We start from the raw sequence: 27,009 nt of genomic DNA on the forward strand, positions 1-27,009 counted from the left end.
CTTGAACTTCCGACCTCAGGTGATCTACCCGCCTCGGCCTCCCAAAGTGCTGGGATTACAGGCCTGAGCCACCACGCCTGGCCAAGACTTTTTTTTTTTTTTTTTTTTTGAGACTTAGTCTTGATCTGTCACCGAGGCTGGATGGAGTGCAACAGTGCGATCTCAGCTCACTGCAACCTCTGCCTCCCAGGTACAAGTGATTCTCCTGCCTCAGCCTCCCTAGTAGCTAGGATTAGAGGCATGCGCCACCACGCCCGGCTGATTTTTGTATTTTTAGTAGAGATGGGGTTTCACCATGTTGGCCAGGATGGTCTTGAACTTCTGACCTCAGGTGATGAACCCGCCTCGGCCCGCCAAAATGCTGGGATTATGGGCAAGAGCCGCGTCACCTGGACAAAAGTGAGACTTTTTATTAATGGTCTTGCAAGATTGGATGTGTGATGGGCAGGCACACCCAGTGCAGTTTCAACAAGCAATTTATCCCCTAGAGCACAGGTCCCTCCCCCGGTTCCTCACAGGCTGAGTAATATAGGGTTGCAGTCTTCCTGGACATCACCTAAGTTTCATTATCCCCTTATTAGGTTATATCTTGTCCCCTTCCCTACTTGAAGTTTCCATTTCCCAGTGGCAAAGCTTTCTTTCCTTTTATGGATTAGCCACCCCCGCCACTTTTCTCCCTCCCCTCTGACTTCTGTGAGTTTTATTACTCTTCCCAGATGTCTGTACCGTGCGGCTTGTCACATCCGAAAGGGAGCTGCCCAGACTTGCCCGCCTGTTTTTTGAAAATGGACCACTTAAAAAGTACTTCTTACAGGGTTCTCCACCGTTCTACTAAGCATACACTAGTTGAGGCCAGGAGGTCCTCAGCCACACAGCCTCTGGCCTCCTATCCTTGTGTTCCTTGGCCTCCATCCCACTGGCCTCCAAGGGACAGGTGCCTCTCCCTGCTCTGGGATAAAGCCCTCCTACATCCACAGGGTCCACCTCTGTCCTCTCTGGTGGCTCCTGACCATATTGACATGTTCAAATTCTACCCCAGTCAGAAAACTGCACCCTTTGAACCCTGATACTCCCTTGGCCCCCAAGATTACCAGCTTCAGGGAACCTCCCAGTTCCTACCCACCTTATGACCTCCAAACAACCCAGTCCTGAGGGCACTTTCCTCTCTGCCTCTGCAGCCCCACACGGGCCTGGAAATGGCTCCCTTTGGTGGCCAGAGCCCTTATTCCTCCCGGGTTCTCCCCCACCCCCAGGGTCCAGCTCCCTTCCTCCTGCCCTCGCCTTGGTTGCAGTATTCATGGTTATATTTGTGGCTTTTTTCTTTTTCTTTTTCTTTTTTGAGATGGAGTCTCACTCTGTGGCCCAGGATAGAGTGCAGTGGCGCGATCTCGGCTCACTGCACCCTCCACCTCCCAGGTTCAAGCGATTCTCCCACTTCAGCCTCCCGAGTAGCTGGGATTACAGGCACCCGACATCATGCCTAATTTTTGTATTTTTGTAGAAATGGGATTTCACCATGTTGGCCAGGCTGGTCTCAAACTCCTGACCTCAGGTGATCCGCCTGCCTCCCCCACCCAAGCACCCAAGGTGCTGGGATTACAGACATGAACCACCGGGCCCGACTACATTTGTAGCTTTTTTTTTATTTTTTATTTTTTGTCTTCCTGGAGGATACATTTTTCCCTCTACAGTGTCAGCCACCCAGATCCACACGTTTGCTTAAGTTATTTCCTCAGCCAGGGATGCCCTCCCTTCTTTCCCTGGGACTGATATGTCCTGCCAGCTCCTTGGGGAACTTTTTCCCCATCTATCCTCTAATTCACAGCCACCCCCGGTTACATGCTCTCTTTCCGTGCCTCTTTCACGTCTCATGAACCTGTCCATCTTGATGCTTACAACACACTCGGTCCAATCATCATTGTCATTCTGTCACCACTAGACCCGGACGGCCTTGAGGGTAGGTACCAAGGACTCCCATGGCCAGTGCCCACCGGTGCTGAAATGAATGGGAATGATGCCGTCCCAAGACCTAAAGAGAACCCTCCCAGTCCTTTCTCCTTAATTTTTTTTTGTGTGTATGTGTGTGGTTAAAATTTCTTCCTCACTTTCTTTTAAGGAAGGAGACCACTACTACTCCTGCTGCCCTCCTCCCCCCACCTTGCCTAGTTCACACGACAGGAGGAAAGAGAGAAAGAAACAAAAGTAAGATAAATAGCTAGACAACCTTGGCACCACCACCCAGCCCTAGGAGTTAAAAAAAGTAATACTAACAACATCAACCCCTGACCTAAACTACTTGTGTTATCTGTAAATTCCAGACACTGTATGAAAAAGCCATTGTAAAACTTTTTGTTCTGTTAGCTGATTTATGTAGGCCCCAGTCACGTTTTCCACGCTTGCTCTATTTGTCACGACCCTTTCACATAGACCCCTTAAAGTTGTAAGCCTTTAAAAAGGCCAAGTATTTCTTTTTTGGGGCGCTCCGCGCTTAAGACGTGAGTCTGCCGAGGCTCCCGGACGAATAAAAAACCTCTTCCTTCTCTAATCCGGTGTCTGAGGAGCTTTGTCTGTGGCTCCTCCTGCTACACTTTCTTTTCTTTTCTCTTTCTCCTTCCCTTCCCTTCCTTCCTTTCCTTCCTTCCTTCCCTGTCTTCCTTCTTTCTTTCTCTCTTTTTTTTTTTGTGACAGGATGTCGCTGTGTTGCTCAGGCTGGAGCGTTGTGGGGCTTTTTGAAATGACAACATATTCATATACTACAAAATTTAAAAGATATTGGCGGGGTGGTGTGGGGGGAACTCCACTGCCGCTGCCCCGCCCCAGGACCTGGATTCCCCTAGGCACAGTGTTACTCTTTCCTTGTGGAGTTTTCCCTGATCACTGAAGCTATGCCCTTGTCCCTTCTGCACCCGCGCTTCTGGGCACCGAACTCCTTTCGCTGGAAGTGATCGGCTTGCACTGACTGCGCTTGGGCTTCGCGCTTTCCCGCAGTGGTCGGACCTCGGCGCCGGGACAACCAGCCGACCCCCGCGGCCGGGCGCCCTGCTCCCCCTGGCGGCCGCGCCCCGCACTGCAGTGGTTGCGTCGGGGCCCGGCCGGGGGAGGGGTCGCGCGGCGGCGGCGTCAGCGGCGGCGCCCGGGTGGTGGGAGCCGAGGCGCCGAGCAAGATGGCGGCGCGAGTGCTACGCGCTCGCGGAGCGGCCTGGGCCGGTGGCCTCCTACGGCGGGCGGCCCCCTGCAGCCTCCTGCCCAGGCTCCGGTGAGCAGCGCCGCCCTTTCCGGGAGCTGTCGGGGAGGGGCCGCCGGGAGGCGGAGGGCGCGGGGTTTCCCGGCGCGGGTCTCCGCCCCGGCCCTTTCCCCACCGCGGGTGGCCGCCCGGTCTCGGGGCGGTGGGGACAGACCTAGGTCCGGGTCGGGGCGCCCTCGGGCTCAAGGTCACGGCGGGGACGGGCCGCGCTGCAGCTCCGCCCTCGCCCGAGAAGGCGCCCGAGGCTTGGCGCGGAGGCCACATCCTCCCCGCGGCGCTGGCCTGGCCTGCAGGGCCCTGACCGGCGCAACCCGGGGCCGGGGACAGGGACAGCGCGCGCCTGAGGCCGCAGGCCCCAGACGCCGCCTGCTGGGTCCCCGCCGGAGGCTGCTCCAAGCCTGGGTGGCCGCCTCTGCTGAGGACGTTGGTGACCCTGGCCTCTGAGGTGCTGTGAGTAGGATATAAAAGCTTAAAGCATGGTCCCGGGCCAGCCCTACGCGGAGGGAGGGGGAAGTCAACGCTTGGAGGAGGTCAAAGCACTCACGTCTTTGACTTGAAATTTAAAGCCGGCCGTGGTTCTAAAAGTACTTAGAGTTACCAGCACTAAGTGTTCAGGCGTGGGGCTCTTGTGTAAACTTCTTTTTTTTTTTCCTCTAACTTCAGTGGATTGGACGTTTGGTTGTCCAAATTTCACCTTGACGTTTGCGTGTGCTATTTTCCACATTCAAACAGCAAAGCCTATCCTAACTTACCCAGAGTTACTTTCTCATATTCATTGCTTTAGGTAGTTTAAATTACCAAGGGAACTGTGTGTTAAACTCACCATCGGCCAGGGAGCTTTCAATAACATGGTTTATTATTTTTTTTTGAGACGGAGTTTTGCTCTTGTTGCCCAGGCTGGAGTGCAATGGCACGGTCTTGTCTCTCTGCAACCTCCGCCGGGTTCAAGTGATTCTCCTGCCTCGGCCTCCCAAGTAGCTGGGATTACAGGCATGCACCACCACAGCCGGCTAAATTTTTGTATATTTAGTAGAGACGGAGTTTCACCATGTTGGTCAGGCTAGTCTCGAACTTATGAGCTCAGGTGATCCACCTGTCACAGCCTCCCAAAGTGCTGGGATTACAGTGGTGAGTCACCATGCCCAGCCTGATCTTTTTAAAAAGATGAGTCTGACTTGGGAGAGGGGGCAGAAATAAGGGTCGTGGCCAGCTGAATGGACGCTGGCACTGAGAGTTGAGAGTTTGCTGAGAGTTGTTTGTTCTGCCAAATATGAGTGTCAGGCACTGTTGACTGTTGAGAGACGTCAGTGAATAAGGCATGCAAGACCATCGGGGAGCTTACCAGTAATTCAGCAGCGCTGGGGAAGAAGAATTCAGAGCAGTTTAGGACCTGGTAAAGTTTGTGAAGGCTGTGTGCTATTCAAGTGGAAAAGCAAACAGACAGTTGGCTATATGACTCCTCAAAGGAGGTGTCTGGGCTACAGGTAACATTTGGGAGTTGTCAGTATATAGGAATGCTAAATGTTAATAGACACATGGATTTCATTATACTGTTTCATATTTGGTTTACATTTTTCACAATAAAGGCTGGGCGCGGTGACTCACACTTGTAATCTCAGCACTTTGGGAAGTTGAGGCAGGAGGATTGCTTGAGCCCAGGAGTTTGAGACCAGCCTGGGCAACATAGTGGAACTCTGTCCCTAATAATAAATAAGTACATAAATAAAAATTTGTGTAATGAAACTTTTTAAACCATAGGAAGCCAGGTGCAGTGGCTCAGGCTGTAATCCCAGCACTTTGAGAGGCCGAACTGGACTGATCGCTTGAGCTCAGGAGTTCGACACCATCCCTGGCAACATGACAAAACACATCTCTACAAAAAATACAAAAATTAGCCTGGCATGGTGGCACGTGCCTGTAGTCCCAGCTACTTGGGAGGCTGAGGTGGGAGTATAGCTTGAACCTAGGAGGTGGAGGTTGCAGTGAGCTGATCATGCCACTGCATTCCAGCCTAGGTGAAAGAGCCAGACCGTCTCCAAAATAAAACAAAAAACCATCAGAATGTGTGAGATTGCTTGAGGCGTGAGTGTGGCGAGTGAAGGCCTGCAAAGCAAGCCCTGGGACGTGCAACATATACAGGTTGAATGTAGGAGGGGGAACTGGCTAGGTCATTGTTATATTACAGTGGCCAGGAGGAGGGAGGGAGTGCCATCTGCTGCCAAAGGGTTAGGTAAAATGATGGAAGAAAACAGAATTTGCCAACAGGGGTGTTGTGGGTGACCTTGCCGGATCAGTTTCAGCAAGCAAGAGGGGCATCCTCCTGGGAGCCTCATCCCTGCCTGTACATTAGCCAGCATATTTCACTTAGCGCTGCTTAGCAGCAAACTTGGAATCCCCAGCCGCTTCCTGGACGTTGAATGTCTCACAGGTGCTCAAAACACTGCTGTACCCAGGATTTAACTCCTCTTCCTTCCACGAAGCCTGCTTCTCTTGGATACTTTTTCTTCAGTCATGAAACATTTTCCATGTGGTGGCCCAGGCCGGAAGCCAGACTGTCTTCCCCAAGCCCATCCGTCTTTTTTCCCACCATCTATCATTTACCAAATCTGTCAGTTCTGCCTCTAGTATGTCTTGAATCCACCCTCTCCATCGCCACTGCCCTAGCTCAACCCTCAGCAATACTCGTCTGGATTCCTATGAAGAATGTGGGCTCGGACCTGTTAGTGAAGGGGACGACTAAAGGATTTTTTTTTTCCTTAGATGTAGAGTCTTGCCCTTTGCCAAGGCTGGAGTTTAATGGCATGATCATGGCTCACTGCTGCCTTGACCTTGCGGGCTTAAGGGTTCTTCCCATCTCAGCCTCCCAAGTAGCAGGGACTACAGGCCCACACCACCATGCCCAGCTGCTATTTATTTATTTATTTATTTGAGACAGTGTCAGTCTGTTGCCCAGGCTGGAGTGCAGTGGTGCGATCTCAGCTCACTGCAGCCTCCACCTCCTAGGTTCAAGCAATTCTCCTGCCTCAGCCACCTGAGTAGCTGGGACTTACAGGTGTGCACCACCATGCCTGGATAATTTTTGCATTTTTAGTAGAGATGGGGTTTCTCCATGTTGCCCAGGCTGGTCTCAAACTCCTGACCTCAAGTGATCCTCTCACCTCGGCCTCCCAAAGTACTGGCATTAGAGGGATGAATCACTACACCTGGCTGCTAAGTTTTTTGTAGGAGGGAGGTCTTGCTCTGTTCTCCAGGCTAGTCTCGAACTCCTGGCCTCAAGCAGTCCTCCCACACTCCGCCTCCCAAAGTGCTGGGATTATAGGTGTGAGCCATTGTGCCCAGCCACACGTCTAAAGAATTCTATCATTGTCTTCATTTTCTTAATAGAAAGAGCTCTATAACACAAACCTTGACTGGATCCTAATCCCTCCCTGTTTGCCCCCATTCACCTACCCAAAAGAACAGTGAAAGACAATTTGGGGAGAACTGGGGACATTTTAATAGGGAATGGATATTAGATATGATGGAATAATTGTTTTTCTCAGATGTGATGATAGCATTGTAGTTCTGTCATTGTGTTTTGGAGATGCATGCTGAAGGATTTACGGGAGAAGTATCATTATGTCCAAACTCTACTTTTTTGTTTTCTTTTTTTTTTTTCCTGAGACGCAGTCTCACTCTTATATCCAGGCTGGGGATCTCGGCTCACTGCAACCTCTGCCCTCGGGTTCAAGCGATTCTCCTGTCTCAGCCTCCTGAGTAGCTGAGACTACAGGTGTGCGCCACCACAACCAGCTAATTTTTTTGTATTTTTAATAGAGATGGGGTTTCACCGTGTTGGCCAGGATGGTCTTGATCTCCTGACCTCGTGATCTGCCCGCCTTGGCCTCCCAAAGTGCTGGGATTACAGGCGTGAGCCACTGCGACCAGCCTAAAACTCTACTTTCAGATGGTTCAGTAGAAATTAAAACCAAATATAGGGCTGGGTGCGGTGGTTCACACCTGTAATCGCAGCACTGTGGGAGGCCAAGACTGACGGATCACGTGAGGCCAGAAGCTCAAGACCAGCGTGGACAACATGGTGAAACCCTGTCTCTTCTACAACTACAAAATTTAGCTGGGCGTGGTGGTGCAGGGCTGTAGCCTCAGCTCTACAGGTGGCTGAAGCAAGAGAATTGCTTGAACCCACGAGGTGGAGGCTGAAGTGAGCCAAGATCACGCCACTGCACTCTAGTTGATGCGAGAGAACAATGCCCTGTCTGAAAAAAAAAAAAAAGAAAGAAATTAAAAAGCAAATATATATAGAGAGAGAGAGAGAAAAAAAAACGTTTAATGGTAAAATGTTCATTTTTTAAATCTAGATGCAGGGCAGAAAAGTCTTCATTGTCGTGGTTAAACTCTGGGTTTGAAGTTTCTGGAAATGAAAGGTGTGGGAACAAGTCTCTGGAGCAGCAGCGTGGAAGACAGGGGTACTAGGGCTGGAGGGAGTGTGGTGGTGGGGAGGGGAGTCAGGGAGCTGCTGCTTTAAGGCAGGACTCTTCTTGGCATGGGTCTGTCAACCTCCTCTCTCCCCCAGGCCTGTGCTTCCGAATGCTGGTGCTATTTGCACACTTGTGGCTTTGGTGGTCACTGGTTCTGCTTAGAATCTCCTTTCTTCCATGGGTGTCCACCTGACCATCTGTTCCTCTTCTTTCCAGTCTTCCACTCAACACATACTTCGTTAGTACTGGTCACCAAGCTGCCGTTACCCCTGCCACAACAGCTACCTACTACCTTGTGTCACCATTGAAGAGCTTGTCTCTGTTTCGGTTGTGATCGTGTTTGTCTGTCTGCCCTCACCAGCAAACTGAGCTCCCGTGAAGTCAGGGCCAGGTTCATCTGTACATCCTCAGTAGCTGACAGGTGTAGTGCACAGTCTTAAATAACGATGATCGTATGAATGAAGCGCAGCATGCTCCTGCTGCCTCATCCTGTGGTCTCAGCATTAAGTCCTTTCCCTTCTTCAGTTTCCTCTTCCCTGCCTGATCGGCATCCACGAGCTGCTTTTGAATATGCTCCTTTCTCTTCATCCCCAGTGCCATCTTAACCCCACACCATCCAGTGAGTGTTTATTGGGTGCCTTCTGTATACCTGGGTGCTGCTGGGCATGGCAACCAGGGCGCCCTGGAAGCATGTTCCTGGCCTTCGTTGCTGCAGCCATATACCACGCCCCTGTCAGGCTACTTTTGACACTTAGTTTTTTTTTTTTTTTTTTGAGACAGAATCTCGCACTGTCGCCCAGGCTGGAGTGCAGTGGTGTGATCTTGGCTCACTGCAACCTCCACCTCCCGGGTTCAAGTGATTCTCGTGCCTCAGCCTCCCGAGTAGCTGGGACTATAGGATGTCCACCACGACACCTGGCAAATTTTTTTGTGTTTTTTTTAGTAGAGGCAGGGTTTGGCCATTTTGCCCAGGCTGGTCTTGAATTCCTGACCTCAGATGATCTGCCTGCCTCAGCCTCTCAAAGTGCTGGGATTACAGGCATGAGGCACTGCGCTCATCCAAAACTTAGATTTTTTTTTGAAAACTTGACAGCATCTCACCCTGCATGGGTAAAGTTGCCCTTGTGTTGCCCTCCAGTTGTATCTCGCTGTCTTCCCACATGCCCTTCTGCCTTGCTAAACAACTTGCCATTCCAGACATGCCATTCAGTGTCATGACTCCATGTCCCTGTACATGTTGTTCCCATTGACTGGAATTAGCACCTGACTTGTCCACCTGTCTTGCTTGCCCTCTAAAACAGAGCCAGAATGCCCCTACTGGAGTCCCTAGTGCGCCTCCCAAGCCAAGCTGATGGTGGGTTCACTTGAGCTCCTGCTTTGTATGTTTAAGTTTACAGCATCTGTGGCCACTCTGACTGTTTACCGATAGGTTTTTCCTGTGAGATTGAACAGGCTTGGCGTCTGGTTTGTCTTTGTGTCCGTAGAGCACGACGTAGAATGCTGACTCGATTTCAAGTCTAGTGTTTTGCATCGTGCACCCTTCCTTATCCTCTGGAAAATGCCCCCTAACATCTTGGCAATGGTCACTGTCAGTTAAGAACCCAGCCCCAAGCCAGATCTTATCATTTGGGCAGCTGCTGGCATAGCTGCAACTCGAAAGACTAGATGGGCTGGGCGTATTAGGCAGCTTTGGTCACCTGACACTCAAAGATTTCAGTTTGACGGATGGGGTAGTTCTGGGCTGGCTTGTTTTTCATTTGTCAAGACGATTGCTGCCCAAGTTCACAAGCAGATGCCACTCAGAGGTCCTCGTGTGTGTGCTGTGTTGATTTAGTCTCACCCCTTGCTCTGCATTTTTCTATTACAAAGCATTTTCACATCCCTTAACCTCATTGTACCCGCCCAAAGGGGAATCTCCCCTTTGGTATTATTATTTGTTTATTTTAGAGGCAGGGTCTTGCTCTGTTGCCCAGGCTGGAGTACAGTGCACGATCATAGCTCACTGCAGCACTGAACTCATGGGCTCAAGCGATCCTCCTGCCTCAGGCTAGGAGTAGCTAGGACTACAGGCATGAGCCACCATGCCCAGCTACTCTTTTTCTTTTTTTTTGTAGAGATAGGGTCTTGCTATGCTTCCCAGGCTGACTTTGGTGTTACTGAAATACAAAGTAAATGCTCAACTGGGGAGATTTCTATTTCTTTTGTTTTTTTGTTTTTTTGTTTTTTTTTTGAGACGGAGTCTCGCTCTTCCACCCAGGCTGGAGTGCAGTGGCCGGATCTCAGCTCACTGCAAGCTCCGCCTCCCAGGTTCACGCCATTCTCCTGCCTCAGCCTCCCGAGTAGCTGGGACTACAGGCGCCCGCCACCTCGCCTGGCTAGTTTTTTGTATTTTTTTTTAGTAGAGACGGGGTTTCACCGTGTCAGCCAGGATGGTCTCGATCTCCTGACCTCGTAATCCGCCCGTCTCGGCCTCCCAAAGTGCTGGGATTACAGGCTTGAGCCACCGCGCCCGGCCGAGATTTCTATTTCAAAGGCATCCTTTATTATTGAAAATATTATCTGTCTGTCTATAAATATACATAATTATGTTTGCTTCTGTATTTCTGGAAGGATATAATTAAAACTATTGGTCATTGCTTTAGTATTTCTTATTTTAAATGAAACTCCCTAGTCAGTATTTTTAGAAGCTTTTTATTATATCCCTTTCTTAATTGTTCATAATTATTATTCTTAGCTTTTACAATTTATTTAACAAAAAAAAATTGTAGATACAATTTCTGTTTAATGAACTTAAAATCTAAAATAAACACAGGAATTGACTGGGCACAGCGAGTGGCTCACGCCTGTAATTCCAGCACTTTGGGAGGGTGAGGCAGGCAGATCACCTGAGGTCAGGGGTTCAAGACCAGCCTGGCCAACATAGTGAAAACCTACCTCTACTAAAAATACAAAAATTAGCTGGGTGTGCTGGTGGGCGCTGGTAGTCCCAACTGCTTAGGAAGCTGAGGCAGGAGAATCGCTTGAACCCAGTAGGTGGAGGTTGCAGTGAGCTGAGATTGTGCCATTATTGCACTCCAGCCTGGGCAACGGAGCAAGACTCTGTCTCAAAAAAAAAAAAGAACACACAGAAATTATACATAGTCCCATAAACAAATCTTAAAACTTTCTACTTAGTGTATCACTGATTTTATATGGTTGCCTTAAAGTAATGGGTAAGTTTCTTTTTTCTTCTTTGAGACAGAGTTTCGCTCTTGTTGCCCAGGCTGGAGTGCAGTGGCATGATCTTGGCTCACCACAACCTCCGCCTCCCAGGTTCAAGCGATTCTCCTGCCTCAGCCTCCTGAGTAGCTGGCATTACAGGCATGCGCCACCACACCTGGCTAATTTTATATTTTTAGTGGAGATGGGGTTTCTCCATGTTGGTCAGGCTGGTCTCAAACTCCTGACCTCAGGTGATCCGCCCACCTCGGCCTTCCAAAGTGCTGGGATTACAGGCGTGAGCCACTGTGCCCAGCCCATGATATTGTTAAACAGATAACCCTAAATGTAGTATATGTAAAACACTTCAAACTGACGAAATGTACTTTCATTTTTATTGAAATGTGGTTGGGTGTGGTGGTTCACGCCTGTAATCCCAGGACTTTGGGAGGCTGAGGCAGGCAGATCACTTGAGCTCATAAGTTCAAGACGAACCTGGGCAGCATGGTGAAACCTTGTCTCTACAAAAAAACACAAAAATTAGTTGGGTGTGGTGCTGGGCACCTGTAGTCCCAGCTACTTGGGAGGGGTTGAGATAGGAGCATAGCTTGAACCCAGGAGGTCAAGGCTACAGTGAGCCAAGATCACGCCACTGCACTCCAGCCTGGGTGACAAAGTGAGGCCCTGTCTCAAGAAAAAAAAAATACAGAAGAGAAAAGCACAATATAGACATTATATGGAGAAAGTTGTGTGTCTTTCCCCTCTATCCCTTTAAACCCTCTCTCATTGTCTTAGGGAAACCACTATTAATGCTTTCTTAATTTTTAGAAATTTTATTGTATAGTAAATGCAAAATGGAAGCATCTTCAACTTACATCTGCAAATGCCACTTAATACTATATGTTTTTATCTTATGCACTTTCAAGGAAAATTGCATTTACTGGTATTGTTATTTTTCTTGTTTAAAGTGAGTTTGCTTCTTTTTAATCTTTGAAGGATGTGAAAAAGTGCTTTTATGTTTCTTTATCATTATTTATAGAGTATGCTTTATTAATTTCTTTTTCTTTTTCTTTCTTTTTTTTTTTTTTTTTTTTTGAGATTGAGTCTTGCTGTATTGCCTAGGCTGGAGTAGAGTGGTGTGATCTTGGCTCACTGCAATCTCCACCTCCTGGGTTCAAGCGATTCTCCTGCCTCAGCCTCCTGAGGTGCTGGGATCACAGGCGTGTGCCACCACACCCACCTTTTTTTTTTTTTTTTTTTTTGGATTGTTAGTAGAGACATGGTTTCACCATGTTGGCCAGGCTAGTCTTGAACTCCTGACCTCAGATGATGCGCCTGCCTTGGCCTCCCAGAGAGCTGGGATTTACAGGCGTGAGCCACCACTCCTGGCCAATATATTTGTATTTTTTATGTTTGTAAGTTCACGTCATTCAAAAATCTTTATATCCGGTTTCTACCTATTTGAGATCATATCCTATGAATTGGTTTTTAAATTAAAAAAAATCATATTGGGGAGAAAATTGTTCTGTAATGTTTGTTCAAGAAAGCAGCAAACTAGACTGGGCGCAGCGGCTCACGCCTGCAATCTCAGCACTCTGGAAGGCTGAGGCTGGCGGATCACTTAAGGCCAGGAGTTCAAGACCAACCTGGCCAACATGACGAAACCCCGTCTCTACTAAAAATACAAAGATTAGCCGGATATGGTGTCGTGCACCTGTAGTCCCAGATGCTCAGGGGGCCGAGGTGGGAGAATCGCTGGAACCTGGGAGGCAGAGGTTGCAGTGAGCCGAGATTGCACCACTGCACTCCAGCAAGTGCAGTGAGACCCAGCCTCAAAAATCAACAAAGCAGCAAACTGATTTTTTAAGCAAAAAAAAAAAGAAAAAGGCTACCAGTATTGTGTGAAATTTAGAGCCCTACTTCTAAAATACTGTTGCTGCATAAGAATAGGAGTTTGTATTGTTGTATTATAAAATCCATATGTTCATTTCATGAAGTACTGGGGAATTTGCTCTGATGAGAGTTTCTCTTGTCCCTTGTTTAAATTCCTGGTCCCCCCTTTTAATACTTGGAGTTGCTCTCTGTTTTCCTCTTAATGTTTACCTGGTGGTATCTGGGTCCTTAAGCAAGTCTGCCAAGCAGATTAGAAATACTGTTGTAGGAAATCATCTAGTGTTTCTAAAGAGATCCCCAAGAAGAGGTTCACACTAGCCCATCAGCATCTGGACCTTTATGTCCAGAAGCACTAAGATTCTGGGCATTTATGCTAGCCATTTGGAATCCCAGCACATTACTGATCTCGGAAAAGGCAAAAAAGATCTATGTGTAGGTCATTTAGAGAGCAAAAGTAGCTGGGCACGGTGGCTCACGCTTGAAATCTCAGCACTTCATGAGGTCAAGGCGGGAGGATCACTTGAGGCCAGGAGTTCAAGGCCAGCCTGGGCAACATGGCAAAACCCATTCTCTGCAGAAAATACAAAAATTAACCAGTTATGGTGGTGTGCATATGTGGTCCCAGCTAATCTGGAGGCTGAGGTGGGGAATCGTTAGAGCTCTGGGGGTCAAGGCTGCAGTGAGCCGTGATCACACCAGTATACTCCAGCCTGGGCAACAGAGTGAGACCCTGTCTCAAAAATAAAAAGAGAACAAAAGTGTAAAGGGTATGCTGTGATAGAACTGGCCAGAGGTAAGATAACCAGTTATAAAAGGGATTGTGCAGAAAGAAGGGACAGGAATTCAGAAGGCTACCTTCTGTATGATTCCATACATACGATGTTCTGGAAAAGGCAAAACTGAGGGACAAGGAACACAGCAGTGGTTGCTAGAGGTGGGGAGAGAGGTTGATTATAAAAGGAGGAACTTCAAGGGGTGAAGAAACTGTTGTGGTGGTGGTTACATGACTTTAGGCGTTTGTCAAAACTCATAGTACTGTCTGCCAAAAAGGTACGTTTATTGTACATAGATGTGAACAAAAACCAAGAAGATGAAGGAAACGCAGTTTGTCATTTGATAATGGTTACATAAAGTTCAGAAGAGGGCTGAGCGCAATGGCTCACACCTGTAATCCCACCACTTTGGGAGACCAAAGGCAGGCAAATCACTTGAGGTCAGGAATTCAAAACCAGCCTGGCCAACATGGTGAAACCTCATCTCTACTAAAAATACAAAAAATTAGCTGGGTGTTGTGGTGTGCGCCTGTTGTCTCAGCTACTAGAGAGGCTGAGGCAGGAGAATTGCTTGAACCCAGGAGGCGGAGGTTGCAGTGAGCCGGGATTGCAGCACTGCACTCCAGCCTGGGCAACACAGTGAGGCTCTGTCTCAAAAAAAAAAAAAAAAAAAAAAAAAGTTCAGAAGAGGATGAGTCTCATCCAGGTTCTGTTCTTTAAAATCTTATTTTCAGTGGTTATAGGGAATTACCTTATCTGTAGAGGGATACTAAAACATGCACTTTTAGATATTTTGGCTATTGTTCAAATATAAAAATAGGCCAGGCGCAGTGGCTCACACCTGTAATCCCAGCACTTTGGGAGGCCAAGGTGGGCAGATCACTTGAGGTCAGGGGTTCAAGACCAGCCTGGCCAACATGGTGAAACCCTGTCTCTACTAAAAATACAAAAATTAACCATGCATAGTGGCCCACCGTGTAGTCCCAGCTACTCAGAGGCTGAGGCAGGAGAGTCACTTGAACCTGGGAGGTGGAGGTTGCAGTCAGCCGAAATGGTGCCACTGCACTCCAGCCTGCGCGACAGAGTGAGACTCTCTCAAAAAAGTGTGTGTGTGTAGAAATTGTTCAGATAGTTCAGAAGGTTATACAATGAAAAGAAAAAACCTTTACTCCCACCCAGGCCCAGTCATGTTCCCCAGATGTCATCACTCTTTAACATTTTCCTCTGTATACGTATATATAGTGCTGTTCTGTGCTGGCTTTTTTACAGAATTTATCTCGGAGATGTCAGCACATCAGTGCATGTAAATCTACCTCATTCTTTTTATTGAGTGCATAATTTCTGACGTGGAGTATTTCCTAATTTATGTGAGCAATCTGCATTAATGGCTGTACGAATGGCCTGTGCCAGGAGAAAACTGGAAACAAGACAGCAATGAATATTTGTGTGCATTCAACTTTGTGCACCTGTCTAAATATAGCTGGCCATAGGACATCACCGCAAGTGTCATTATTGGGCTGAAGTCATACACGGTTTCCATTTTGATATGGATGATGCCATACCGCCCTCGAGGGAGGTCAACAAATTTGTATTCCTATTAGCTGGCATATGGGAGTTCAACATGCACATAGAAATTTGTGAGTAGGGCCAGTTGCAGTGGCTTACACCTATAATCCCAGCACTTTGAGAGGCTGAAGTGGGAGCATTGCTTGAGGCCAGGAGTTTCAGACCAACTTGGGCAACATAGCAAGACTCCATCTCTACAAAAAATTTTTAAAAATTAACCGTGCAAAATGATGTGTGCCTCTAGTCCCAGCTTCTTAGGGGACTGAGGTGGGACAATCACTTGAGCCCAGGAATTTGAGGCTACCGTGAGCTCTCGCACCACCACACTCCAGCCTGGGTGACAGGGCAAGACCCAGTCTCAAAAAAAGAAAGAAAAAAATTCATGGGTAAAGTATAGTTTGTGACTTGAGTCAAATTTATCCTCACTTTCTGAAAGCATTCATAATAGAAATTTAATTATAAGATGAAAATTAGCAAATTATGTGTTAATAAAGTTGGTATTCTGAGGTTTGTGGGGGCAGCTTTAAAAATCTTAATTTTTAAAGTTAATTTTTACAAATCTTGATTTTTAATTTACTTGAGGAGTAAAATTTTTTTAAAGAAATTATTTCATTTTCCCTGTATTTTTTTATATTTTTATTGTGGTAAAACATGTAAAAATATACATAAAATTTGCCATTTAAACTATCTTAAATGCATAATTCAGTGGCATTATATTCACAGTGTTGTACAGTCATCACCACTATCTGTTTCCAAATCAAGCAATATTTTTTAAATTATGGCAAAATGTGCGTAACATAAAACTAACAATTTTAACCATTTTTAAGCATACAGTTCAGTGGCATTAAGTATATTCACATTTTGGGGAAACATCACTACCATTCATCTTGAGAATTTCTTCATCTTCCCAAACTGAAACTCCTTACCCCAACCTCCCCTTTCCTCACCTCCTGGCAACCTCCATTCTGCTTTCTGTCTCTGTGGTTTTATCTACTTTAGGTATCCATGTATATTTTTTCTATGTCAAAAATTGCTTTGAAAAACACATAGCACAGATTGCAAAGATAAATGTGGGCTCTCGTACAAGAATGCCACAAATTTTACATTTTTCTTTGCTTCTGCTTCTCGGAGTGCATGCTGTTGTCATGGAAAGCAGACATTCTGTGGTAGCCCAGATTCTGGAACAGTGCCTAGAATAGCTGCTCACCGTGTGTTTGCCAGGTGAACTGATGGATATATGAAAACGGTATACTGTGTGACAACACTTTTGTTATTCCATAGGACGTGGACATCTTCCAGCAACAGATCTCGAGAAGACAGCTGGCTAAAATCCTTATTTGTCCGGAAAGTTGATCCAAGAAAAGATGCCCACTCCAATCTCCTAGCCAAAAAGGAAACAAGCAATCTATACAAATTACAGTGTGAGTGACAGGTTTGCTATCTTCATAGTTGACTTTTTTTTCCGTTTGTTCCTAAGTTTATCGTTGAATTTTCTTTTGTTTCAGTTCACAATGTTAAACCGGAATGCCTAGAAGCATACAACAAAATTTGGTGTGTATACCAAACTCTCCTTTCCTTGGGGAAAATAATGACTTTATTTGTGAGTTAATTCCACTAACACTTGATAGCATAGAGAGAGAGCTTTTCATCCCTCTCTTTTGAAGTTGAACATTCAGAGGCTCTTAAACTGAGCTTCGTGTGGGATTGCCAAAGGCATTTTGATTTTAAGCACTCACACAGCTAAATCATCACATAGGCTATCAGACTTTAGAATGTTACCAGACTCTTATGTTTGGAGGAACTTTGCCAGGCTGTCTAGTCCATCTGCTTATCCAATGCTGGAGTCCTTTCCACAGACCTTCCTCACTGCCTGTCCTGAAGTAAGTTCCATCTCTGGACAGCTCTAAGTGTTAGGAGTAAGAATTCACATCTCTGAGTCCTTCATTGATTCCCCTTAGTAAAACTGCCCTGTGAGAGTACTGTGTGTATTTGAACATAGCTGCCATTTCTTCCCAACTCCTCTGTTCTCCAGGATCCAAGTCCCTTCTGCTGATTCTCCTATGATTTGAGATCTAAACCTGCTTACAGAATTTGTAAACTTAAGACGAAAGGGAGAACTAAGCTTACTGGCTTTTAAGTTAACAGAAATAGTATTTTAATAATCCATTGTGAGCAAATGTGAAGAAAAAGGTTTTTTTTTTAACCTTTAATATCTACTACTTTCATAAGAAAGCAAACAATTTTGTCCCTATAATCAGCTACTTTTTAGAAGAAAAACTTTTTGTTTATTGTTTTGTTTTTGAAGATAGCTTATGAAATGTAATAATAGTATTGAATTTCTTACTCATTCCAGCACCTCTTTATTAAAAAATGCCCTTAAAGCAGATATTTATTTTTAAGTCTTTTCTCATAAAATGGAATTTTTCCCTATGCTAATGTTTTCCTGGATTTTACCTTTTCTGTCCTGTTTTATCACTTCATCTCCTGTCTTGGATTTCTGGCTGTCTTCATATTTCTATTTGATGTCGTGCTCTCACTTCACACTCAGCATGTGGAATCACCTTGCTCTTCCAACTTCCCTGTCTGTGCCATTCACCTTGTTTTACTCAGCCCGTTCCTTAGTTGTCTGTCACCTAGAGCCGTGCATTCTTCATCGGACATGTATTTTGGTTCTCTTGTTTCCTTCTCCATCTCCCTCTCCAAGCCTCTCGAACCCCATTGCCAAGTGCCTTTTTTCTGACTACCTTTCTGGGCTCCAGGCTGTACCTGTATCTCTTCCCTGCCCTGCAATACATTACCCCAAAGTTTGTCAGATTGATCTGCTTGAGTTCTGCTTTCTTTTTTCATCACATTTTTTCTTTTCTCTGAAACTTTCAGCAGCTCCCTGTTTCCAGAACATAAAGACTTAACTCCTGCCTGGTTTTTAGGGGTCCCAATAATGGGATTCTGCCCAACCCATCCAGTTCTGGGTACAAGTACTGCCTGCCTTACAATCTCCATTCAGGTAAGGCCAGGACTCCCAAGAGCAGGTTTGGGGTCCCCAGCAAAGAGGAGTGGCTTCAAATCCACATGTAACTTTGTGTTGGTGAAAAACCTAGGCCCCGTTGCCAGACCCCTCTCTGGACCCCACCTGAGTCATGTGTACTGGGCTTCCTTCCTGGACACTGCCTCCAATGCAGGGTTGTCTCTTCCTGCTCATGTCATGCGACCAAAGGGAAATGTTGGACATACATTGCCCTAGCAGAATCCCTCTTTCCCTGTCTTCGATTTTCATGGATCCCATGTTATTTCTTTTTTTTTTTTTTTCTTTGAGACAGAGTCTCGCTCTGTCGCCCAGGCTGGAGTGCAGTGGCACGATCTCAGCTCATTGCAAGCTCTGCCTCCCAGGTTCACACCATTCTCCTGCCTCAGCCTCCCGAGTAGCTGGGACTACAGGCGCCCGCCACCACGCCTGGCTAATTTCTTTTTGTATTTTTAATAGAGACGGGGTTTCACCGTGTTAGCCAGGATGGTCTCTATCTCCTGACCTCGTGATCCGCCCGCCTCAGCCTCCCAAAGTGCTGGGATTACAGGCGTGAGCCACCATGCCCGGCCGATCCCATGTTATTTCTGAACATTCGTGAGTCACGCATTAGATACATTTAATATCAGATCCTAATTTAAAAAGTAAAATGCTACTCTTCCAAAAGTACACATGATGTGGTCACTATACTGGGTCATAAAGATGTATGGGTTTTCAGTTAGTTAGACATAGACCATTTGGAACTTTTCTCTGTTAACCATTTATATATCCCTGGTCCTACGGAGGTCCAGTGGCGCAATCGGTTAGCACGTGGTACTTATATACTCTCGGTCCTGTAGCCCCAGTGTCTGGTGGTGATCACTAGCTAAATATCAGTGTCAGCATATAATGTGAACAGGTTCCATTTCTTGCCCTTGATCCTCTTTTGCATCCATTGATGAATTTGTATGATACTTTTTCATCATAATTTTTCTATTCAGGCCGGGCGCGGTGGCTCAAGCCTGTAATCCCAGCACTTTGGGAGGCCGAGACGGGCGGATCACGAGGTCAGGAGATCAAGACCATCCTGGCTAACATGGTGAAACCCCGTCTCTACTAAAAAATACAAAAAACTAGCCGGGCGAGGTGGCGGGTGCCTGTAGTCCCAGCTACTCGGGAGGCTGAGGCAGGAGAATGGAGTAAACCCAGGAGGCGGAGCTTGCAGTGAGCTGAGATCCGGCCACTGCACTCCAGCCTGGGTGGAAGAGCGAGACTCCGTCTCAAAAAAAAAAAAAAAAATTTCTATTCAGAAAGTGTGCAGGTTTTAGCTTTTCTCTTGGTATAAAACAGTTAACACTCTTCCCTTTGCCTTTCCCTGTACATTAGGGTCTATACCATAAGAAAGCTTCTATGGAACCAAGCTCCACTCTGACACCCCTGTTAAATTCATACACTGCCGTGACCTGTCATGGCTTTGCCCCTGTCCCCGCACAATGAGTGGAAATGAGTTCGTGTGTTCGGTGCGAGACTACATGACACCCCACCCATCCCCTTGGCCCACTGAATTGAGTAGAACGTAATTTATGCTTCGCGTTGTATCTTTAATTTTTATTCTTCTGCCATGTTGATGCCCTTGGGGATTGTTGGACGTCAGGGTCGCTTCCAGACTGTTGTGTTCCAGCTCTGCTTCTTGCTCCTTCCTGAAGGCCAGCTTGTTTTCTGCTCTTGTTACCTCTGCCTGCTGATGCTGCTTGTGTTGTCTGCCTCTGTCTTGAACATTACTTTCTTCCCTTTCCATCTTTCTTATTTCTTCCGTGTTCTTTTCTACTATTGCCCTCTCATTCTTCCTGTCTTTGGAACCAACAGAATGTTTTTTGGTGATGTTGTTTTTTTTTCCCCCTCAAATGGAAAATAGTAGTCACGTAACTCCCAAAATCCTGGCACCTTTGGTTTTTCTTTATCATCTTTATACTGGTTCAGCAACTCCTCTAGATAGTTGGGGTATCAGAAACCTAAGCTTCTGATCAGCAGGGTGTTGGAGTACAACAGAATTCAGCCAAAAGGTTAATTCCACATGCCGTTTTATCATGAGGATGTGCTAAGGTCAGTTGTTAGAACACAGAGTAGGTGGTCTTTTTCCTGTTACTGATCAGGTGCTGTCCACCTGGTCAAATTTTGCTGGTTGTTTAATTAGTGTTGCTGTTTCTTCTCTTTAAGTCAAGAGGTGTTGCCAAAGATTCACGAAGATAAACACTACCCTTGTACTTTGGTGGGGACTTGGAACACGTGGTATGGCGAGCAGGACCAAGCTGGTAGGAAGCGAAGTCTTTGGAATAAACACTTCTTCCTTAAGCCTTATGTAACACTTAAGTAATTTTCTAATTTAATGCTTGTTCTTATCATCAAAGCTTTCCAAGTCTCAGTCTAATTTTATGATTAGTTTCTTCAACAATTCATTGCAAAAACAGTTTTAAAATTGTTTTTAATGTTTGAATCTATTATTGAATCATTATGATGTAACTCATAGGCCAAAACATGGGGTATTACAGTTTTTTTGGTTTTTTTGTTTTTTGAGATGGAGTCTCGCTCTATTGCCCAGGCTGAAGTGCAGTGATATGTATCTAGGCTCATTGCAACCTCTGCCTCCCGGGTTTAAGCGATTCTCCTGCCTTAGCCTCCCAAGTAGCTGGAATTACAGGTGCCCACTACCACACCCAGCTAATTTTTGTATATTTAGTAGAGACGGGGTTTCACCTTGTTGGCCAGGCTGGTCTGGAACTTCTGACCTCAAGTGATCTGCCTGCCTCAGCCTCCCAAAGTGCTGGGATTACAGGTGTGAGCCACTGCACCCAGCCTACAGTTCTGTGCTGTGTTAACATTATACCTATCTAGAATATTTTCAAGTAGTATCATGAAATTCTAAATGTATACTATCTTTTAAAATGCATTTCAGTCCACCTCTGGAGGTATGAAGGAGGCTATCCAGCCCTCACAGAAGTCATGAATAAACTCAGAGAAAATAAGGTAATGATTTTGAAAAATGTTTACAGACTAATGATATATAGATGTTAGTATGGAATTAAATGACTTTTCTGTCTTCAGTTTTTGTTAATGAACTTCTTTTTTTGTAACAGAAATTGTATTGTTTGGACTCCTGAAGTTGTATTTAAATATAAACAGTTGTAATACTATTAAAATAACAATTCTGGCTGGGCGCGCTGGCGCACGTCTGTAATCCCGGCACTTTGGGAGGCCAAGGCAGGCAGATCACAAGGTCAGGAGATGGAGACCATCCTGGCTAACACAGTGAAACTCCGTCTCTACTAAAAATATACAAAAAAATTAGCCGGGCGTGATGGTGGGTGCCTGTGGTCCCAGCTACTCAGGAGGCTGAGGCAGGAGAATGGCGTGAACCTGGGAGGCGGAGCTTACAGTCAGCCGAGATTGCGCCACTGCACTCCAGCCTGGGCAACAGAGTGAGACTCCGTCTCAAAAAAAAAAAAAAAAATCTTATTGTTCTTATTATAAAAGTCAATTATACTTTGAAACTGATAAGGTGGTACTTTGAAACTGGTGACTGGGCTGAGTGCGGTAGCTCACGCCTATAATCCCAGCCCTTTGGGAGGCCAACACAGGCATATCAGTTGAGGCCAGGAGTTTGAGACCAGCCTGTACAACATGGCAAAACCTTATCTCTACTGAAAATACAAAAATTAGCCAAGCGTGGTGGTGCACGCCTGTAATCCCAGCTACTCGGGAGGCTGAGGCACGAGAATTGCTTGAACCCAGGAGGCAGAGGTTACAGTGAGCCGAGATCACACCACTGCACTACAGCCTAGGCAACAGAGTGAGAATCTGCCTCAAAAAAAAAAACAAAAGAACAAAAAAACAAAAAAACTGGTGACTGGTGTATCAATCAGCATGGCACACACAATTAGCCCTCGATGACCTAAAACTGTCTACTTCAGGAACTGTCTGTCACACACATAGAGTTTATCTTGGGCTGACTTTGCTTTCCACCCACCCTTCACTAGCAGGTGCTTGTTGGTAGGGAGAAATTTAAAAGCCACACATCATTAACAAAGAAAATCTTTTGTATAGAGTCCCAGACAAATATAAATAGCTTTTGAATTATCTGCTCTTTTGTAGTCTGCATGCCACTTCTATTGATGTGCCATCAAACACTATTAGAAGAATCTAAAAGTATAGCAAGTTAAATTTGTTTGCATTGCCACCTAAATAATTAGGATGACCAAGTAATTTGTCATCTAAACCTGGACACTTTTTTTTTTTTTTTTTTTTTTTTTTTTGAGAGGGAGTCTTGCTCTGTCGCCCAGGCTGGGATGCAGTGGCCGGATCTCAGCTCACTGCAAGCTCCGCCTCCCGGTTTTACGCCATTCTCCTGCCTCAGCCTCCCGAGTAGCTGGGACTACAGGCGCCCGCCACCTCGCCCGGCTAGTTATTTTTTGTATTTTTTAGTTGAGATGGGGTTTCACCTTGTTAGCCAGGATGGTCTCGATCTCCTGACCTCGTGATCCGCCCGTCTCGGCCTCCCAAAGTGCTGGGATTACAGGCTTGAGCCACCGCGCCCAGCCAACCTGGACACTTTTGAGAATGAAAAGGAATGCTGTTAATGATTATGCAAGCTCAACAGATATAAACTGGGACTGTCTCAGGCCATCTGGGACCTGTTGGTTACCCTATTACAGTATTCTGTAGGAACATAAATGTTACTGAAATGGACTTATGTAAGTATCAGAAGATTTCATGAGCATATTTTTTTCACTCAAAGGAATTTTTGGAATTTCGTAAGGCAAGAAGTGACATGCTTCTCTCCAGGAAGAATCAGCTCCTGTTGGAGTTCAGTTTCTGGAATGAGCCTGTCCCACGATCAGGCCCTAATATATATGAACTCAGGTCTTACCAACTCCGAGTAAGTACACAAATAGAAGTTTTTCCTTTTGCTCCTCTGTGAAGAAGCACAAGCACTTTGTAAGGCTGACAGCAGAACTTGTGTGTACATTCTGTGATGTGTGTTTAGCATTCTATATATATATATTTTTTTAAGACCGGGTCTCACACTGTTACCAAGGCTAAGCTCTTTTGCTTTTTATGGCCTTACACATAATGCTTATTATTTGAGATTTTTCTAAATAACATTTCTGTTTTTAAGAAGAAGGACTGGCCGGGTGCGGTGGCTCACACCTGTAATCCCAGCACTTTGGGAGGCCGAGGTGGGCGGATCACGAGGTCAGGAGATCGAGACTATCCTGGCTAACACGGTGAAACCCGTCTCTACTAAAAATACAAAAAATTAGCCGGGCGTGGTGGCGAGCGCCTGTAGTCCCAGCTACTCGGGAGGCTGAGGCAGGAGAATGGCGTGAACCCGGGAGGCGGAGCTTGCAGTGAACCGAGATTGCGCCATTACACTCCAGCCTGGGCGACGAGCAAGACTCTGTCTCAAAAAAAAAAAAAAGAAGAAGGACCTAAAGTGCAGGATAAGGTACAATATGTAACATCTATTGTGGTTAAATGAGAGCAGGTAATAAACACTGTGACTGTTGAACAAATTATACAACATGATAAGAGTAAAAGGCAATAATATTTTATAACACTTTCTAGAAATTTTCCTACTGAGAACTAGAAAGAAAGCCCCATGTAGCAGCATTATTAAAGTGGCTAACGCCTGTAATCCCAGCACTTTGGGAGGCCAAGGTTGGAGGATCGCTTGAGCCAGGAAGTTTGAGACCAGCCTGAACAACATAGTGAGACCCTGTCTCTATTAAATTAAAAAATAAAGTTTTGGCTGGGTGCGGTGGCTCATGCCTGTAATCCCAGCACTTTGGGAAGTCAAGGCAGGTGGGTGACCTGAAGTCAGGAATTTGAGACCAGCCTGGCCGACATGGTGAAACCCCATCTCTTACTAAAAATACAAAAAATTAGCCAGGCCTGGTGACGGGTGCCTGTAATCTCAGCTACTCGGGAGGCTGAGGCAGGAGAATTACTTGAACCCAGGAGGCAGAGGTTGCAGGAGCTGAGATTGAGCCACTGCACTCTAGTGTGGGCAACAGAGCAAGATTCTGTCTCAAAAAAAAAAAAAAAAGGGTTTTTGAGGTTAGTTTTGTCACTTAATGTTTTTTCTACTGCTGTTTGCTATTTCTGTATTTTTTTTTCACAGAAGAACTAACAAACCAAATCTAAATCTGTTTTCAGCCAGGAACCATGATTGAATGGGGCAATTACTGGTGAGTATATTACTGAATGGTGACTTTTTAAGTCTTGTGAATAGATTAGTTTAGGCCATAGTGTTAATTCTAGGGAAAAAAATCTGAGGATGATACCATGATTTGACACTACACTAATGTTTTATTGGATGTTTTTATTATGAGATTTTTCAAACATACAAAACAAGAGAATAATGTGGCTCCCCTTCCACATCCATTGCATAGCTTCAGTAGTTAACACATGGCCCATCTCGTTTAGGCCTAACTCCTTCAACCCAGATTGTTTGGCATTAAATCTCAGACAGCATTCTGTTTCATTCATAAATATTTCAGTACTGTATATATTTCTGAAAGGTTACACCTTTTTTTAAAAGCAAAACCAGTATTGCATAAAGTTAGTTTACATACTTCTTGGATATCATCTTTTCTGAAACATTACTTCTGTCACATATACACATCACATCAGTAATAGTTTCTTTTTTTTCCTTGCTAGTTTGAGTAGAAAAATAGCAATTTTTCCACAAGTTGATCTGTAGATTCAACAGAATCCCTATCAAAGTCCCAGCAGGCTTTAGAAATGCAAAAGACTAGCCAGGTGCAGTGTGGCTCATGCCTGTAATCCCAGCACTTTGGGAAGCCAAGGCGGGAGAATCACTTGAGTCCACGAGTTCAAGACAATCCTGGGCAACATAGCAAGACCCCACTGCCTCTACCAAAATAAATAAATTAATTAAACTAGCCAGGTGTGATGCCACATGCCTGAGGTCCCAGCTATTTGGGAGGCTGAGTGGGAGAATTGCTTAAGCCCAGAAGATGGAGTTTGCAGTGAGCCAAGATTGCACCACTGCACTCCAACCCGGACAATAGAGTGAGACCCTGTCTCAAAAAAAAAAAAAAAAAATAGTCCAGGCATGTTGGCTCACACTTGTAATCTCAGCACATTGGGAGGCTGAGGTGGGCAGATCACCTGAAGTTAGGAGTTCGAGACCAGCCTCGCCAACATTGCGAAACCCCATCTCTACTAAAAATACAAAAATTAGCTGAGCATGGCGGTGCACTCCTATAATCCCAGCTACTTGGGAGGCTGAGGCAGGAGAATTGCTTGAACCCAGGAGACAGGGTTGCAGTGAGCTGAGATCGCACTACTGTGCTCCAGCCTAGGTGACAGAGTGAGACTCTTTTTCAAAAAAATAAAACTAAAAAGGCTGGGCATGATGGCTCATGCCTGTAATTCCAGCACTTTGGGGAGGCTGAGGGAGGAGGATTGCTTCAGTCCAGATGTTTGAGACTTTGAGACCAGCCTGGGCAACATGACGAAACCCTGACTACAAAAAAATACAAAAAGTAACCAGGCATGATGGCACAGGAGGCTGAGGTGGGAGAATCACCTGAGCCTGAAAGGTCAAGGCTGCAGTGAGTCATGATTGTGCTAGTACTTTCCAGCCAGGAGAGAATAAGACTCTGTCTCAAAAAAATAAAAAATTAGGGCAGGGATGGTGGCTTACACCTGTAAATCCCAGCAGTTTGGGAGGCCAAGGTGGAAAGATCACTTGAGGTCAGGAGGTTGAGACCAGCCTAACCAACTTGGTGAAACCCTGTCTCTACTAAAAATACAAAAATTAGCCAGATATGGTGGTGTGCACCTGTAGTTCCAGCTACTCAGGAGGCTGAGGCAGGAGAATCACTTGAACCTGGGAGACACAGGTTGTAGTGAGCCGAGATCACCCCATTGCACTATAGCCTGGGTGAGAGCAAGACTGTCTCAAAACAGAACAAAACAAAAAATGCCTTACTCTCAGTGATACAAAAAAAATTTTTTTTAATTAAAAGAACAGGCTGGGCATGGTGGCTCACACCTGTAATCCCAGCACTTTGGGAGGCCAAGGCAGGCGGATCACAAGGTCAGGAGATCAAGACCGTCCTGACTAACACAGTGAAACCCCATCTCTACTAAAAAATAAGCTGGGCGTGGTGGTGGGTGCCTGTAATCCCAGTTACTTGGGAGGCTGAGGCGGGAAAATGGTGTGAACCCGGGAGTCAGAGCTTGCAGTGAGCCGAGATCGTGCCACTGTACTCCAGCCTAGGCGACAGACCAAGACTCCATCTCAAAAAAAAAAAAAAAAAAAAAGACAAGTCATATACTGGAATAAAATATTTGCAAATCATATATCTGATAAGCAAATTAAATTCAGAATATATAAAGAATTCTTACAACTCAATAAGAATACAGATAACCCAATTAAAAATGGGTAAAGAACTTGAAAAGACAGTGGCTGGGTGTGGTGGCTCACACCTGTAATCCCAGCACTTTGGGAGGCCAAGGCAGGAGGATCTCTTGATCCTGGGAGTTGGTGACCAGCCTGGGCAACATGGCAAAACCCTGTCTCTACAAAAAGAAAAAGAAAAAGAAAAAAAACTTGCCGGGTGTGGTGGTGGCACATGCCTGTATTCTCAGCTATTCAGGAGGCTGAGGTTGGAGGATTGCTTGAGCCTGGGGAGGTGGAGACTGCCGTGAGCCATGATCATGCCACTGCACTCCCAATGAGACCCTGTCTCACAAAAATAAATACATAAATAAATTGAAAATGGAACCAGGCGTGGTGGCTCACGCCTGTAATCCCAGCACCTTGGG

The 27,009-nt window shown here is 45.8% G+C and overlaps 1 protein-coding gene across 2 annotated transcripts in view; it reads left to right on the top strand.

Moving 5' to 3' along the window:
* The first annotated feature begins 3,139 nt into the window (after nt 1-3,139).
* NIPSNAP2 (nipsnap homolog 2) overlaps nt 3,140-27,009 on the top strand; it is a 38,649-nt gene continuing 14,779 nt past the window's right edge. The window contains exons 1-7 of one of the 2 annotated variants that reach the window (XM_015133450.3): nt 3,140-3,256; nt 16,434-16,573; nt 16,658-16,703; nt 20,371-20,465; nt 21,107-21,177; nt 22,946-23,086; nt 24,367-24,398. In XM_015133450.3, coding sequence (XP_014988936.2) covers nt 3,165-3,256; nt 16,434-16,573; nt 16,658-16,703; nt 20,371-20,465; nt 21,107-21,177; nt 22,946-23,086; nt 24,367-24,398 — 617 coding nt within the window. In that variant the 5' untranslated portion in view covers nt 3,140-3,164. The remainder of the gene's footprint in view (nt 3,257-16,433; nt 16,574-16,657; nt 16,704-20,370; nt 20,466-21,106; nt 21,178-22,945; nt 23,087-24,366; nt 24,399-27,009) is intronic. The other variant, XM_077996687.1, reaches the window with a different exon arrangement.

Source organism: Macaca mulatta, chromosome 3, assembly GCF_049350105.2.
Source record: "Macaca mulatta isolate MMU2019108-1 chromosome 3, T2T-MMU8v2.0, whole genome shotgun sequence".
NCBI classification, from domain to species: domain Eukaryota; kingdom Metazoa; phylum Chordata; class Mammalia; order Primates; family Cercopithecidae; genus Macaca; species Macaca mulatta.